Source organism: Plectropomus leopardus, chromosome 12, assembly GCF_008729295.1.
Source record: "Plectropomus leopardus isolate mb chromosome 12, YSFRI_Pleo_2.0, whole genome shotgun sequence".
In the NCBI taxonomy this organism is placed as follows: domain Eukaryota; kingdom Metazoa; phylum Chordata; class Actinopteri; order Perciformes; family Serranidae; genus Plectropomus; species Plectropomus leopardus.
In genome coordinates this window covers 4,870,141-4,885,991 of record NC_056474.1, presented here as the reverse complement: position 1 = coordinate 4,885,991, position 15,851 = coordinate 4,870,141, and the positions used below count along the sequence as shown (strand labels likewise).

Here is a 15,851-nt window from a genome sequence, read left to right as displayed (position 1 = left end):
AATGCTTGGCTTTGTTTCCGCGGCCTTGCCCTCAGTCCTGTGTGTGTGCGCGTGCGCGCGTGTGTGTGTGTGCTGTCTAATATCTGTGTGTCAGAGCCGCTGTGTTTCTGAGTTGCACTTCTAACGTGATGCTAAATGTTTTCGCTCTGGTCTCTCAGATGCACACAGTGTTTGGGATAAACAGTGTCAGAAAAGTTTGGAGTGTTTTCAAGAATTCAAATTAAACAATGTCTTAGTTTGAGAACACACACACACACACACACACACACACACACACACACACACGGAGGTGCAGACCAGTGTGAGTCTGTCAAATTAAAATGCGTCTCCTGCGCAGCACGCTTTATTCACCAAAGGTTTGGGGTCGTATTTCCTCATCAGGTGGTGGTTTCCAGTTAGCTGACCAGTCATGTTTATATTAAATCACCATAGTTACCACAGAAAAACATCCCCGTCTGAAAAATACTATTTACAAAATATCATTACTCTTGCTGATCTAAATGATCGATATATACCATGTAATATCTTTTACAAATACTCACTTATGGGTTAAAAGGTTAAATATCAGTATTTCGGTTTAAGGGAGCTATTTTGTAATGAGCCCGTGGGGCACCGATGAAGGATGATTTTTTAAAAAAAAAAAAAAAATATGCAAGACAACTTTTTTTTTAAAGAAATAAAATCTGATATTATACGTGCTGTTTTTACAGAACGAAACGATTAAAACCTTTTGAATAAGTTTATGCTCCTAAAAAGATCATCTCTGCAAATTAATAGAAGCACTGTTGTGCAGATTAAAGAACAGTGTTTTTAAAATGTATATAAGATTTATAATGTTATTTTTTATTAAATATAATAGATTTAAATGTAATGTAATTTAAATAACATTTATTTTCGTCTCACAGCCGTCCATCCAGATTATTTTTTGGCACTTCATACGAAGAAATTTCTGCACCTCTTGATTGTTTTTCATTTATTTTGGCACTTTGAGCACCACAAGCTGAGTGCCATCTTCCGTTACATTGGAGTGAAGACAGACATCTCTACGGCCGATATCTCCAAAAATACTTCATGTACTTTAGAGTCTGAGGTCAACTGTCCCTTTAAAGTACAACCTTTAGAAATCCAGAGTGCCTCGTTCTTAAACAGTCTCCTCATATCTTCTCTATTTAGCAAAATAGTGTATTTGGTGAATAAAGTATGGTGTACAGGAAATGTTTTTAGTGGCTGAAATTAAAAAACAAACCACGCAAATAAAGATGGCGTTTGTCAGCTGTGACACCAGCCTTTTCTGACTCCTTACTCACACTCAACACTAAAATAGTTTGCATTCCTATTTTGTTAGAAAGTACCCAAGAGGCCTGTGTGTATCTGTGTTGTGTGTGCATTTTTATAGATTTGTAGTCCCTGGGTGCGTTTATTCACGGTGGTAAAAGCGCCATAACCTTCTATCAGGCTCATTTTCACTCTTTGGCGAGGTGCGATGTGGCGCTGAAGGCTCCTGTGGGATTAAATTTGGAGGATTTACTCACCGCTGTTTCCTCTGTTCTTGCAGGAGTAACACTGAGGGCTGTTTTCTGTTCAACCTCCCAGAATCCAACATCCAGATCTCCACATATTACTCCGAGGACTCTCAGAAGACTAGAAAGGCTCCTACTCTCCAAATGCTGCAGCTAGTCGCAAACCATCACCTGCAATATAAATAAATGCATCTTGCATGAGAAGGACGCAACGTTGCATTATCAAACAAATGGCAAGATTATAACTGAGATTTTAAAATAATGGTTCTCGATCCACCTGCACGCCGAATCCCTGTGTGCAGCAAGCAGACCGTTTGCTTTCACTGCCTTATGACTTTGATGCATTTTTATGATTATTGAGAATAATTATTGTAGCAACGTTTTATTTATGAAATAAAGCCATCACTCCAGACACTTAAAAATCGCTGTAGGCTGTATATGTTAGGGAGCGTACACTATTTAACCTTGCTGTAGAAGTGCCAACCTCATTTGCCAGCAAGCATCGCCTCACTCACTCCAACGATGATTTCCCGTCAGGTATGCCACTACAGAAATCACTGCGGCCCGGCTCTGTACATATCCGAGCTTTCCTAGAAGAATAGCAAATTATCTTTCACTTTTGATTTTTTTTTGTCTACTTGAATTGCATTTTATGATCATTTCAGTATTTTATCATCGATTAACTTCACCCAAGAAGGTCTTTTTTTTTTTTTTTGGCAATCGCCAAGGAATCCAGATTTCTGTGCACAGAAATCGATTTTTATGTGCCTGCGCAGGCTTTGAATGTTCTCCCGGGTAGATGATCGGCTGCAGCACAAGTCCCAGGTTTGTGTGACTGTGAGGCAAAGGGCTCAGACTGCCGAGCTCTGCCCAAATTAGATGCAAAGCCAAGAGAGATCTGTCAACCGCCCCCCCACTTCGCCCTCCACCCACCCTGAACATGTCAACTGTATGCCTCCCTCATCTGTTCACGTGTATCTGAATAGCCGAGTATTGTTCGTGTACAGCCATGTTTTCCTCAAAAAATGGTGAAATAAAAGTGGCAAATGCATTTGTTTTTAATTTGCTGTTTTCTTCTCGAATAATAAAATGTCGACCACAGAACTGAAACTCGTGTCACCGTTGGACCCAATGATTTACTGCTGATGGATTTTGACACTGGCACGTCGAAACATTTTGTCGACAGAGAGCTAATTCGGATAAGGGCTTTGCTGATTTTACTATTCTCACTTGTGATCATTAAATGGAGAGCTGTGGAAATCCCAGAAAAGTCACACAAATAACAAACATTTGTAGATTTGTAGAATTATTTTGCTTTAAAAACTTGGAGAAAAAAATCTAGAAAAAAATCATAATTACATATTTAAAATGATGTTTCAGAAACGGTTTTAAGCACATTTTTTCTGGTCATTTTATTTATTTTTTTTAATTATTTTAAAAAAAATTCTGGAATTTTCAGCCTTTACTTCATAAGTTGTCCATTGCCAGGGCTACAGCAATCATGGAAACCCTGGAAAAGTCTTGGAATATCACAATTACTTATTCCAGGCTTGGTTAAGTTATGGAATTGTTATTTTATTATTGAAAGTTTTGGAAATGTCCTGGAACTTTGTTGTAATTAAACTGGTGCTGTAATCTTTCATAGATAACCTTCCACAAAACATAACAGTAAATGTATTTTCCATAGCTGTCGACGTAAAGCAGCTTTAATATGAATTAATGTGTGACATTCGGTTCCTCATTTTCTCCCTTCATGTATGCGAGCTTACTGCAATTACATTTGAGTCTGTCAACGTTTTTGTTTTTTTTTATTTAAAAAAATGGGTCCTTGAAAAGTCATGGAAAAGTTTTTTAATTTTTTTCCATGAAAATTTGTGAAAATCATGTAAATAAGCCACCGTCCCATTGGTTCATTATAAAAGCACAGAAGTGCCAAGCCAGGAAAAAAAATCAGTATTAGGTAACAACACGAAACGTTTCTCAATCTGACAAGATGTTTTTCACTTCATTACACGAAATTTTTAATGTTATAACAAAAACCTTCTTTTGATAATGTGAAATGTTCTACATTACAAGAAAGGTTTCTTGTGATAACATGAAAATATCCTGTAAAAACCTGAAAAACATCTTGTTATATTTGCAGTTCTGCACTTCCATAGTTCATATCACAATAATCTACCAAATGATGGCATGTACCAATGAGCCCTTTAATAGACTGAATCATAATCTTAAAATTGCCTTCAGTCTCAATTATGAGTTTAAATGATTTCTTGTGATTTATTTATTTTTTTAAATCACGTGCTCAATCATTATTGAAGGATTTAAAGGAGAAATCCACCAAAAATCTACTAACATCGATACAGAAGTAATGAGTAATAATAATAATGAGTGCCAAATCAGATTTCATATCCTCAGGCATTAAAATAACCGGATGGACAACTCATTAATACATTCTTTAAGCTTAAACATTTGCTTTAAAAATAATTAAATATATTAATTGGAGTGGGTTTGAATTTGTAAACAGTTTGCCAATCTATTATTCATTACACCAAATGCTCGAAACACTTAATTGTTGTGTTTAAAGAAGCCCTCGGGGTAATTAAGAGAGGATTTTTACAGCTAGAGGTAATTATGTTGAACGCACGCAGGCTTTAAAGCTCCGCCCCGCTGTGTACGTGCGCGTGAGCCGGAGAGACACTAAAGGTAAGATGTCCCACTCTGTCTCTGTTGCTGGGTGACATAAACACTAAAAGGAGGTGATCTTTTTTTAGATTTTCAGACATACAGTATCTCTATGACAGTTTTTTTTCTGTTTAAAGGACTTTATGTCATTTATAATAGAGGACAGGGTGGTGTAAAATGGGGGAGGCACTTTACTCTAGTTTGGACATGAATAATTGAAATTATGGAGAGCCCATTATGTATCAAAGTTATTAATTTAAGCAATGCGAGAGTTTTCGTTTTTTGGTACAGAATCTGATGCAACTGTTTTGGCCAAGTATGTGCATAAGTTATCAAATATAGGCTATATAAAATGTACATGGTAAAATATGCTTTAAAAAATTGTATGGTATTGCAAATTGTCATAAGTGTGTATGTGACAAATCAATGTTGTGTAGTAACAAGTACAATATTTATCTCTGAGATGTAGACAAGTGTAAGTATTAAAATAGAAGTACTAAAGTAGGCCTACAAGTGGGATACCTCAAAATTCTCTAAATTGTTATAATAGCAACTGCAAGTGTGTTGTTTCTACGCAATACAAGTATAAAAAAACTGTTATAAGGATAAATAAGATCCTAAGTGTATTTTTTAAAAATAAAATCTTCAAAATAGAGCTTGTGTGTGTGTGTGTTGGGGGGTCAGAGTGTACAGTACAGTGTCCTCAAATCCTGTAATAATAATAATACCAATATTAATGCCCCCAAAAATAACAATGTTTATTGTTATGCACCAAAACACCATGTTCCTTGTGTATAAAAACTTTGAAATAAACCTGATTCTAATAGTTAACTCCAAATGATTACATGCGTGACACTGTGCATAATATCCTGTTATTGTGCATTATTTGTGCACATTATAGTGTCTCATAAACCAAAGTGAACTTTATCTATTTATTACTTTGTTAAAATGTATTTTTATAGAGAAACAATATCAAATACTTTTTTAAAAAAATGCGTATTATTTTTTGTCCAAACATTGAGAAAAGAAAAAAAAAAGTCATCGTCTCGGACAGAAACCTGTGCGGAGTGAGCGCTCTTCGCGGTAATAGAGGATCTCGGTGGAGTTCCCGCTCCGGGGCGGTAGGTGGCGGCAGAACGACGCGCCGCTTCCTGTGAAGCCCAACAGTCACAACAAGAGGAGGAAGAGGAAAAACGACAGCTCTGGATCGTCGTCGACTGCCTTGCGTGACAACACAGGGATCGCGTTCAGGGCTTCGGGTATTAACATTTTTTATTCTCTCTTTGTCGCTTCGGACGGCGCGGGAAAGCACACGGCGATTTTCCGTCGCCGTTTGTTCGCCTGTTCGCCGCCGCGCTCCTCCGCCTGTTTGCGAACTGCTTTAAAGACACCAGAAACATGCCAATGGAGGCTTGCTGACCAAAATGGCTGGGCGCAGTGAAATGTGAAATATTCCTGCTAAGGTTATCCTTTCTGCACGCGACGCGACTGTCACGCGAACTCAGCGGCTAAAACGCGTTAACGAAGTTCAGGAAAGTGCGTCTGTTTGTTTCTGTTCACGTTTGTGTAATTTTAGCAGCGCTGCTGCGGCTTTTATTGCTGTCGGGCCTATGGTGTTTTTTTCTGCTGAGGATTTCTGCACGATTGATTGAGCTACTTTTGTTTACTCTGTGCATTTTTGGCGCCCGTTTGTAAACAAATGTGTTACAGTTTGCGTGTTACTCTTAAAACTGAATGTTTCGGTGTGTGTTTGAGTGTGTGTATTATCCCGAGCAGCATGCAGGCACAGCTCCACCCCTCAGCTGTGCAGGTTATTTTCATGCCCGATTTATTGTGCAAAGCAAAATATTTAACTTTGACTGTTTTCCTCCCGCAGGTTGTTCCACTTTGACCTGCAACATGTCTGATTTACTGAGATATATCGACTATGACCACAAAGCCACCTTTCTGAAGATGCTCAACCAGCAGAGGATGGAAGGTGAGCACTGTGATGTGGTGGTGGTGGTGGAAAACATAGAGTTCAGGGCTCACCGCTGTGTCTTGGCCGCCTGCAGCAACTATTTCAAAAAGCTCTTCAAGAAGCAGAGCGACGAGGACAACTCCATCGTGGAGTTGGACTTCATCCGCTCGGACATCTTCGAAGAGGTGCTCAATTACATGTACACAGCCCGCCTCGCCGTCAGGAAGAAGGACATCAACATGATGATGTCGTCCGGTCAGATTTTGGGCATCAACTTCCTGGATAACCTGTGCACGCAGAAACGCGAGCTGACGAACATGAAGACCAGGGAGAACCAGGCGCCCGGCGACCACGGGATGCGAGCTCAGGACGCCATCCTGAAGGAGCTGGCGATGGAGGAGGTGAGGAAGAACAGCTTCTACGATCAGGGGATGGACGGTATGGGCCCCGGGGGCTCTCACGTGTCGCAGCCGCACAACTACAACACCAACATGAGCAAAGATCCTCACAGCCACGGCTGGGGCTCCTCGTCCTCCAGCGACATGAAGCTGGAGTACCTCCTGTACGGCCACCGCGACCACGGCTCCTGCCAGAGCACGGGTACGAAGCCCATGGACCACAACGCCAAAAAGGAGCGGCTTCTCACCGCCAACCGCCCCTACGGCTGCGAGCACTGCCCCAAAGCCTTCACCACCGCCGCCCACCTCAAGGAGCACCTGAAGATCCACTCCGGCTTCAAGCCTCACCGCTGCGTCGTGTGCGGCAAAGCCTTCATCAGGGGCCCCGACCTGAAGCGGCACGAGCGGGTGCACAGCAACGAGAGGCCCTTTGCGTGCCAAATGTGCGAAAAGGCCTTCAAGCACAAGTCTCACCTGAAAGACCACGAACGGCAGCACCGGGGCGAGCGGCCATTCAACTGCGGCTCCTGCGACAAAGCCTTCATCAAAGCGTCCGATCTGAAGCGCCACTGGAACACCATGCACAGCGGCAACCCCCGCAGACAGATGTCCCTGTCCCCCGCCGCCTCCCAGCACGGCCAGGCAGAGGCCACCGACCAGAGAGACTGGAAAATGGAGACCGGGCCACACTCGCATAACTCGGGGGACTGTTGAGCCTGCAGACGCACCAAAACACACACTGACGCACACACACACATCCACGACAGTCACTTAAAAAAAACCATGTAAACACACTGACACAACCACGACCCTGTGACGGGCTGCGGGCCTGACATCACACGGACGATGATCGGAGTGAGTAACAGCGATCAGAGCATGTTCAGAAGACTGTGGGGCTGTATTATTATTCTAAAGAGTTATGTCAAAACGATGTTTTCTTTCCACCTGTAAAATCATGTAAATGTTTAGTTCACTCTACTATACGTATATTTTTCACAGAGCATCGTTGCTATCTAGACTGGGGGTCCTCATAACATTATTCTCTTTTACTTTTATGGGATATGTAACATTTAAATGTTTGTTTAACCTTTACTGGATTTTATGGAGATAAAAGAGAGAAACAGAGCGACGTGTTTTGGGGGAGGGAGGGGGAGATTTTTCTGCATAACATTTGTTGCATTGAGTATATTCATGTGGATGTTTTTAATGGATGTGTTTAGTTGTATTGATTGATATTACACTGTAAGAGTAAGAGTCACCATTTTGCATTCGACGATGCAGATGATACCAAAGTCTTGGGCGTTTGACGGATCGCCCTTTAAAGGCTGTCCTGCCCAAGCAACCGGCCAACTAGATTTACTGTTATACAGTATAACTGTCATCCAGCTATCAACAGTTAATGATAGATGTCTGTATATACTGTAGCTTAGTTTGTTGCACAATTACAGTACACGATAATGATTTATGCACATATAACATTGTCCTACTCCTACACTTTGACAATAAACACCATTTGCTGTGTTTTATTGTTTTTGCAAAGTTTGGTTTTTGTGGCGGAGAGCTCAGCGCAGGTGATCCGTGCCACACCCACCTCAGAGGACTGAAAATGCGGTTTCAGATGTTAACCCTTTAACACCTGCATCGGCATCGGTTCTCGTGTTGCGTTCAGATGTCGTTTTTAGCATCGAAACATCTGAAATCACAGGACATTGGTTTGATTTCTTTAAAAGACACAGGTGAAAAAGTAATGAGCAACAGGGCAAGAAATGTCCCGCAAACTGCAAAAAAACAGTAAAAAGTGACAAAGAAATGATCCGTAAATTAGTTTGGCAAGGATTATTAGATATTATTTAAAAATTACAGAAAATATCCAGAAAACTGTATTTACAATTCTCAGAATTATATTTTTAAAATGATGTTACCAAAAAAAAATACATTTTTCAGCACTTTGAAGTAATTTTCTTTTTGGTTTTTTTTTGCCTTTTTCAGGTAATTTTCTTAACTTTTTACAATTTTCTTGCTATTTTTTGGGCTGTTTCTTGTTAAGTTACTCGTTGCCCTCTGCCTATGTTTTTTTTTTTTAAGTCAAGCCAATGTCCTCAGGTATTAAAGGGCTAAACATTACTCTGTAATGTTTAAAAGGTGAAACAATACAAGTAACAGACAAATGTATTTAAAAAACGTGTGTTTTGTGCAGATTACAGAAGAGCTGCACAATTCTGACCTAAATGACGATCATGAATATTTTGATCAATTTTGCAATCACACTTGTTTGTTATTTTCAGGTTTTTTGGTGGTTTAAAAGGTTAGTTGTGATTCTTTGTGGTCATGCACGCTTTGCATATAATTTGTTTTTCTAAATCTGAAATATTTCCAAACAATGTGTGAAGATTTTGGTTTTGCCTGACTGCAGGTGCAACATTCACGGATGTTTTTTTCACAGCTTGGGGTTGGGGCTTGATTTGATTTAATGAGCAGAGCACTCATTCTGAATGTCGATATTCCAGACGATCATGTTCATTTAATCTTAATGAGACAAAATCGCAATAAGTATTTGATTAATTGTGCAGTCCTAAAATACAGGTGTTTAAAGCAGCGTTGTTTCAATACAAAAATCAGGAATGCGCCTGACACTGACGTCGTGCTGGATCAGGCATCGGCAAGTTTGCTGATTCCATCTAATTTATTAAGAAACTTTAAAGCAGCTCTGCGCTAAAGTACTTTTCCTGGAAATCAGTTCTTTGATGCTCTAAAACAGCATCCTTCACAGCAAGTTTTACTCTGCAGTCACTGTCGACTGCTGTTTCTGAGCGGCGAGGAAGAAGTGATTTCCATAAGAAAGTGGAACATCCAATAATAGATAAATAGCAGTAATTTTGCAATATTTTACACTGGGTAAAAGTTATATGTCTTTAATTGTATGTGTTTCTTAATTCTTTGTTTTACGCAGTGGTATCGGATTGGTAGTTGGCATCTACTTTGGTATCTTTAAGTTTTGGTATTGATAGTTGGGAGGAAAAAAATGACTAAAATTCTTCTGTAATTGGCACGTTGGTCATATTCATCAGAAGTATTTGGTTTTTTGTGGTTGTGTTGAAAAGTTCTCTGGACTTTAATTTTCCACATTTAGTTGGGAAATACCAGAACAATACTGTAAATGTAAAACATGCGTACTTTGGTTTGACCAAAACAAAACTAAAAGCTTCACCCCGAGTTTTCAGAACCTTTCAGGAACCTTTTTTTCACCATTTTTCAACAGTGAATATGCATCAGATGATTAACTGAGTAATCGGCAGATTCATCGATAATGAAAATGACAGTTGCTGCTTTAATAATAATGTGGACCGTTAGAATCAAAGTAAAAATGTTAATTCAATGGACTGAAAATGAGTACGGAGCTGAATTGAAAGCTGACTTTTCTTTTTAAAGAAAAAAATGCTGAATATATCATGTTCCAGATGACTTATTGCAATGATTTGTCAGTTTTCTCTGTCTCTCGTGTGTCAGTACACTCAACAGTTTTGTGCTGAGGACTGTTTGGACAAAACAGGCAATTTTAAGACTTCACCTCAAATTTTCAGAGTTTTGAATTTTTCAGCATTTTTCAACATTGAAAATGCATCATATGATTCATTGAGAAAGTAATCGGCAGATTGAATAATAATATAAAATGGCAGTTGCAGCTTTAACAATAACATGTATTCCTATAATAAAAAGCTGAAATGATAAGTGGAATGACTAAAAATTAACATGGAGCCAAAGTGATGCCTGATTTTTATTTTTCTTGTTAGTACACTGAACATCTTTAGACTTTGGCCAAAACTAGTAATTTTAAAGCTTCATCTCGAGTTTATAAAGTGCTTTTTTCAGCTTTTGTTTTTTTCAACATTTGAATATGCATCATATGCTTAATGGAGAAGGTAATTGGCAGAAACTGGCAAATATGAGAGTTGCAGCTCTGCTCAGAATAATGAATCTTTAGTTCTGGATGTAACTTTCTTCCACTGAGAGAGGGAGCAGTGCCTCTGGCTTTGGTTTGTTTATTAGCCCGGCCTATGCAAACAGTCACATCTGCTGCCCAGCCCCCTCTGCAGCCACCAAACCTGAAAGCCCGCTGCACCTTTGGGTTCATTCAGCTCCGTTTCAGCTCTTTAGTTTGACTCCCAATAATGAAACTCACCTCTCGGCAACCCGCCTCTTTCAATGAGGGTGAAAACACTTTGCACATGACACAAAGCCAGCACACACACCCAACATGGCTGTTTCACCGGGGAGAAAAACTGTCTCTCATACTCTGCATGCAACACTAGATGGTGCCCTGTTCATAGTGATTGACCTGTTGCTGCCCAATCTGACCTGCTCGTGCTGACCAACCGGGACTGAAAGCGCACCGAGCACACTGACAGCAGGGTAAAAGTTACTGTGCTTTTATTAAAGCAGCCTCCCTGGAAAGCACATATGGTGGCTTTGTGAAATGTATGCGCTCTCACACCTCAGTGTTTTCCATATATTTACATACATCTGACTCCAGCGTTTGGAACGGGGCCAGTGCAGCATCAGGGTCTCGCAGAGTCCGCTCTGTCTCACAGTCACACACTCTGCGCCTTTTTGGTGACAGTTTGACCACACAGTGTGGAGGTAAAGCGACGCTGTGTGAAGCATGTATCTTAGATTGATCTATTCTTAACTGTCAACAGAGGAACGGTCTGATCGCCTGTAATTTGGGGTGAAACAGTTTTGTGGAAAACTGACGTCAGTGTCTAATGGAAAAGGCGGGCCTTGCCTCACTGATGTCAGTAGATGCCCGAGATCTGTTTTCTGCATTTCTTGGCCTCTCTGTGTGTGTGTGTGTGTGTGTGTGTGTGTGCACGCATTAAAGCCAGCAAATGATGCTGGATATGGTTTTGTATCTCATTGTTGGACTGATTGGAGCTGGGTGCCTTTTATGTCCTGTCTGTCTTTGCGTGTGTGTGTGTAGTGTAGAAAGGTTTGACATGTAATGTGTGCATGCATTATATTGTGCGTGCATGTGTGTGTGAAAAGGTTTGACATGTAATGTGTGCATGCATTATATCAGTGTGTGCGTGCCATGGGATTTCAGTGATGAAGGCTTATTGTGCATTTGTATGTGTGTGCTGAGGCATGTGCCATTTGTATGTGTGTGCACGCATGTGTGCGTGTGTATGCATGTGTAATGACTGGAGGAGGGGGCTGAGTGTGTGCGTGCATGCATCGGAGGATGGTTATATGTTTGCGTGCGCTATGTGCATCTATAATGAGGCCTGAGTGTGCGCACGCACATCCACTAGTGAGTGACAGGCAGCGAGTGCATTCATGCATTTGCCTCTCCGCGTGTACTCATCCGTGCCTGTGCGTGAGGATTGTGAATCAGTATGGAGGAGAGTGTGTGTGTGTGTGTGTGTGTGTGTGTGTGTGTGTGTGTGTGTGTGTGTGTGTGTGTGTGTGTGTGTCAGTCCATATTTGTTTTTATGTATGCATGAGCTTGCATGCATGTTTGTGCATGCAAATGCACACATCATCACTATTTAGGGAATTTACGTGTCAGCAGGCTGAATTCTATAATGCAGGTAGTCACATGGATGGATTTTTGTGTTTGAGTGTGTGTGTGTGTGTGTGTGTGTGTGTGTGTGTGTGTGTGTGGGGCATACAATAGTATTGTGGGGGCTGTGCATTCAGATTCATGTCTGCATAACTTTATGTGGCTTTCAATGTGTGTTTATTCCCTCTTCTGCTTCAGTTTGTGTGTGTGTGTGTGTGTGGGCGCGAGTACATGTGTGCACAAGTGTGTGTGTGTTCGCCTATATGTGTATATGTGTACAGTGAACACCCGGTTTCCATTACCCCGGCCGGCGTGGTTCCCTCAGCCAGACCACAAACCTCCTGTCTCCACTCTGGCTCCACCCAGCGCTGCCACAGGCTTCCCAGAAAAGAACAGCATCTAATTAAAAAACTTTAATTACATTCATCTCATCTCTCTCTCGCTCACACACACACACACACACACACACACTCTGGAAGAATAAAACAACTGTATACAAACAATTCCATGTGATAAATGGGCATGAAAGGCAAAGCCAGCAGTTTTTTCTCTCCCTGAGCGGAGTGGCTTTTAATCAGAGTTGCTGACATTCATGAGCCGTAGAGTCTCCTGTGATGTCGTCCTCCGCTCGAGCACCATCTGGAATTTCTTCAGTTTTAAGGACTTCATGATCACAGTGTCTGTCTGTTTTCTAATGTCTCTTCACGGGACATTTTATATCCTTGATCTGATCTCAAAGGCATCTTAAACCTAAAACAAAAAGGCATTAATCACCTTATAACCATATTTCTCCAGTTACTGCACAAACACACGCTCGGGCTATTAATCTGATTTACAGGGCAGCACTTTTAGTACCACACAACTGTAAAATGACGCTCGATTAACGGCTCATCTTGTTTTCTCTGCCTTGTTTTGATAGTGCACTAAATATGTTTAGGCACTGGACTTTTCTGTGGACAAATCAAGTAATTTGAAATTTTCCCCTCGAGTTTTCAGAATTTTTGAATGACCTTTTTTTTTTTTTTTAGCATTTTCCAAAACATTGACTATGCATCAAATGATTGCATCCTTAGAATTAAAGCTGAAATGCTAATTATTACAGAGCTAAATTGCCAAATATATCATAACCCAGATTGCTAATGGTAATGATTTGTTGCTCGTCATTATCTGATGTGATTCTGAATATTTTTAGTTTGTAGACTTTTGTTTGGACAAAACAATTAATTCGAAAGCTTCACCTCCAGTTTAAAGAATTTTTAATGAGCATTTTCAGCATTTTACAACACTGAATATGCATCAAATGATTAACTGTGAAGGCAAAGAGCAATGTAACAACATGTGGCTTAAAGAAATGGCAAGCATTTCAAAAAAAAGTTACAAGAAAATGAGCAAAAAAAGAGAAAAAAGTTTTTTAAAAAAAACCATAAATATAACTTGAAAAAGCACATGAAGCTAAAAAGAAGTTGTTTTTTGTGACAAAATTTTAAATAAACTATTTTGGGGTTTGTTTTGGGTTTTTAAACTAATTTTCAGGTTTCTTTCTTTGTCAACTTTCACTAATTTCATGCTTGCAGTTTGTGGGACACATTTTGCCAAGTTTATCACTTTTAAAATCTGATTTTAAAGGGTTTAGGGGGAAAGTAATTAGCAGCATTTAGTGAAAATGATCGTTGCGGCTCTGCTCATAATGATTCATCTTTAGTTCCTGTGATGTCGTCCTCGACATGACACATTTTATATCCTTGATCTGATCTCAGAGGCATCTTACTCCTCAAACAAAAAAGCATTAATCACCTTATAACAGTATTTCTCCAGTTACTGCACAAACACACACTCGGGGTATTAATCTGATTTATATGGCAGCACTTGGAGAACACAACTGTAAAATAACGCTCGATTAACGGCTCATCTTCAGGTTGAGCGTCACATTAATGCACGGTGAGGAATGTGTCCTCGGGGAGGAGGTTCACTCATCACCTTGAACACAGGAGCTCCTATCTGACCAGTTTCCTCTTTTCCCATCAGCCCACAGAAGTTATTAACTGTGACCCGGTGTGTCCGCAGACAAGCTGCGTCTTTGTGGACGCCGTTGACCTGCAGACTCGGGCGGGTGGAGGCGGGTTATCAGGATCATCTCTGCAGGACCAGGAGAGGCTGCTGCGATCTGCCTGCAGGAGTCATTGTTCAGGGCCGGACCAGATGCTCCAGAGGAGAGATTACCATTGCATCACTCCTCAGCGGGGAGTCCGGGCCTCCTCACCCGCTCCTGCGTCACTGTCTCCCCCCTTCTCTCCTCATTGTGTCTTTTATCTCTGCGTTACTCCTTTTATCTCCTTACTTATACCACCTGCCCTGTTTCCTCTCCTTCTACCTCATCTCCTCTGATTTCTCTTTTCTTTCCTCAGTCCTCTCCTCCTCTCCATCTCTCTCCCTTTTCCTTTACTCCTCCCGTCTCCTATCCAGTCCCTTTCTCTTCTGTATGTCCCCCTCCCTCCTCTTCTCCTTCCTTTTCCTCTTCTTTATTCTCTCATCTCTTTCTCTCTCTCCTCTCCTCTCCTCACCTCTCTTTTCCTCTCCTCTCCTCTTCTCTCCTCACCTTTCTTTTCCTCTCCTCTCCTTGCCTCTCCTTTCCCCACCTTTCCTTTTCTCTCCTTTATCTCTCCTCCCTTACCATCCTCCCTTATCATTTCCTCTCCTGTACCCGTCCTTCTACTCCTTCCTTCTCCCTTATTTCTCCTCTCCTCGCTCCTGTATTCTCCTCCCCTGTCTTCTTTTCTTCCTTCTCTCCTCTCTTGTCATTCCTTGTCTCTCCTCTTTTCTCATTTCTCTCTCTCCTCTGCTCCTTCACCCCCTTCCCTGCCCTCTTTTCTCCTCTTTGTTTTCCTTTTCTCTTCTCTCCTACATTTCCTCTTATCTCCCTCTGTCATCTGATCGTGACTCTACTCTCTCTCCTTTTCCTCCTTCTCTTCTCTCCTTGTCCTGCCTCTCCTCTTTTCTCTCCCTCTCCTCTACCATCCATCTTTCCTCCTCACTCTTCTTCAGTCTTTTATCTCCTCCTCTCTCCTCCTCTCCACCCGGCACAGATAACAACTGAGGGCTGTCTTTGGTCAAACACAGTCCATGCTGTTCTCCTCCCTCCCCTCCTTCCTCCTCCTCCTCCTCCTCCTCCTCTCGGCTGTTATCAGTCTCCGTCATGGAGGTCTCTCTCTAATGAAATTCCCCCGGTGATCACGCTGACGGATCTAAAGGCAGTGTTTGTTCGAGGACCACATCTGGGGGCATGAAAAGGACCAGCAGCTGTAATCTGATTATAAAAAATGTTATCTGGAATCTGCCCCCAAAACCCGAAACACATTTAGCAAGTTACAATGCATTTGATTAAAAGGACTTTGTAGAAACTTTAAATATTCAGTGATTAATCTCGTGGCGGACGACTGACAATCAGCCATTACCTGTTGCTTAACAGTTAAAATCACACAAAGTGTGCGAGTGACTCCAGCGTTTTTAGAGTTCTTAAAAATCTACTATTAAGCCGACAAAATGTGGGAAAAAAATAGATGAATGACTCATTAGTTTTATCCTTTTAGTGTGCAAAAGGTGACATGTTTGGGTTGCAAAATTAGAAGCAATTTCCTTACTTGATTAATCATTAAAATGAATCAATTAACTGATAAATAGTTATTTATAATACATCATTTCATAGCCTATTGATTAGGCTACCCTATTAAAAT

General features: G+C 41.0%; 2 protein-coding genes across 7 annotated transcripts in view; both read left to right on the top strand.

Annotated features, from left to right (window-relative positions):
- Positions 1–2,630, top strand: part of LOC121951239 (band 4.1-like protein 3) — a 72,370-nt gene extending 69,740 nt beyond the window's left edge. For all 6 annotated transcript variants that reach the window (XM_042497500.1, XM_042497499.1, XM_042497504.1 and 3 more), the window contains one exon: positions 1,556–2,630. Coding sequence is in view for 1 of the 6 variants with exons in the window: in XM_042497503.1 (XP_042353437.1) it covers positions 1,556–1,561 (6 nt within the window). In the remaining 5 variants the exon portion in view is untranslated. The remainder of the gene's footprint in view (positions 1–1,555) is intronic.
- Positions 2,631–5,374: 2,744 nt separating this feature from the next.
- LOC121951447 (zinc finger and BTB domain-containing protein 14-like) lies at positions 5,375–8,081 on the top strand. Its single transcript, XM_042497774.1, has 2 exons — positions 5,375–5,461; positions 6,079–8,081. Exon 2 carries the CDS (start codon positions 6,102–6,104, stop codon positions 7,272–7,274), a length of 1,173 nt encoding a protein of 390 aa, XP_042353708.1. The 5' UTR covers positions 5,375–5,461; positions 6,079–6,101; the 3' UTR covers positions 7,275–8,081.
- The last annotated feature ends 7,770 nt before the right edge of the window (positions 8,082–15,851 follow it).

Bases quoted from the DNA above. Each gene is read 5' to 3' on its own strand.
- LOC121951447 (XM_042497774.1), top strand. From the start codon at position 6,102: ATGTCTGATTTACTGAGATATATCGACTATGACCACAAAGCCACCTTT.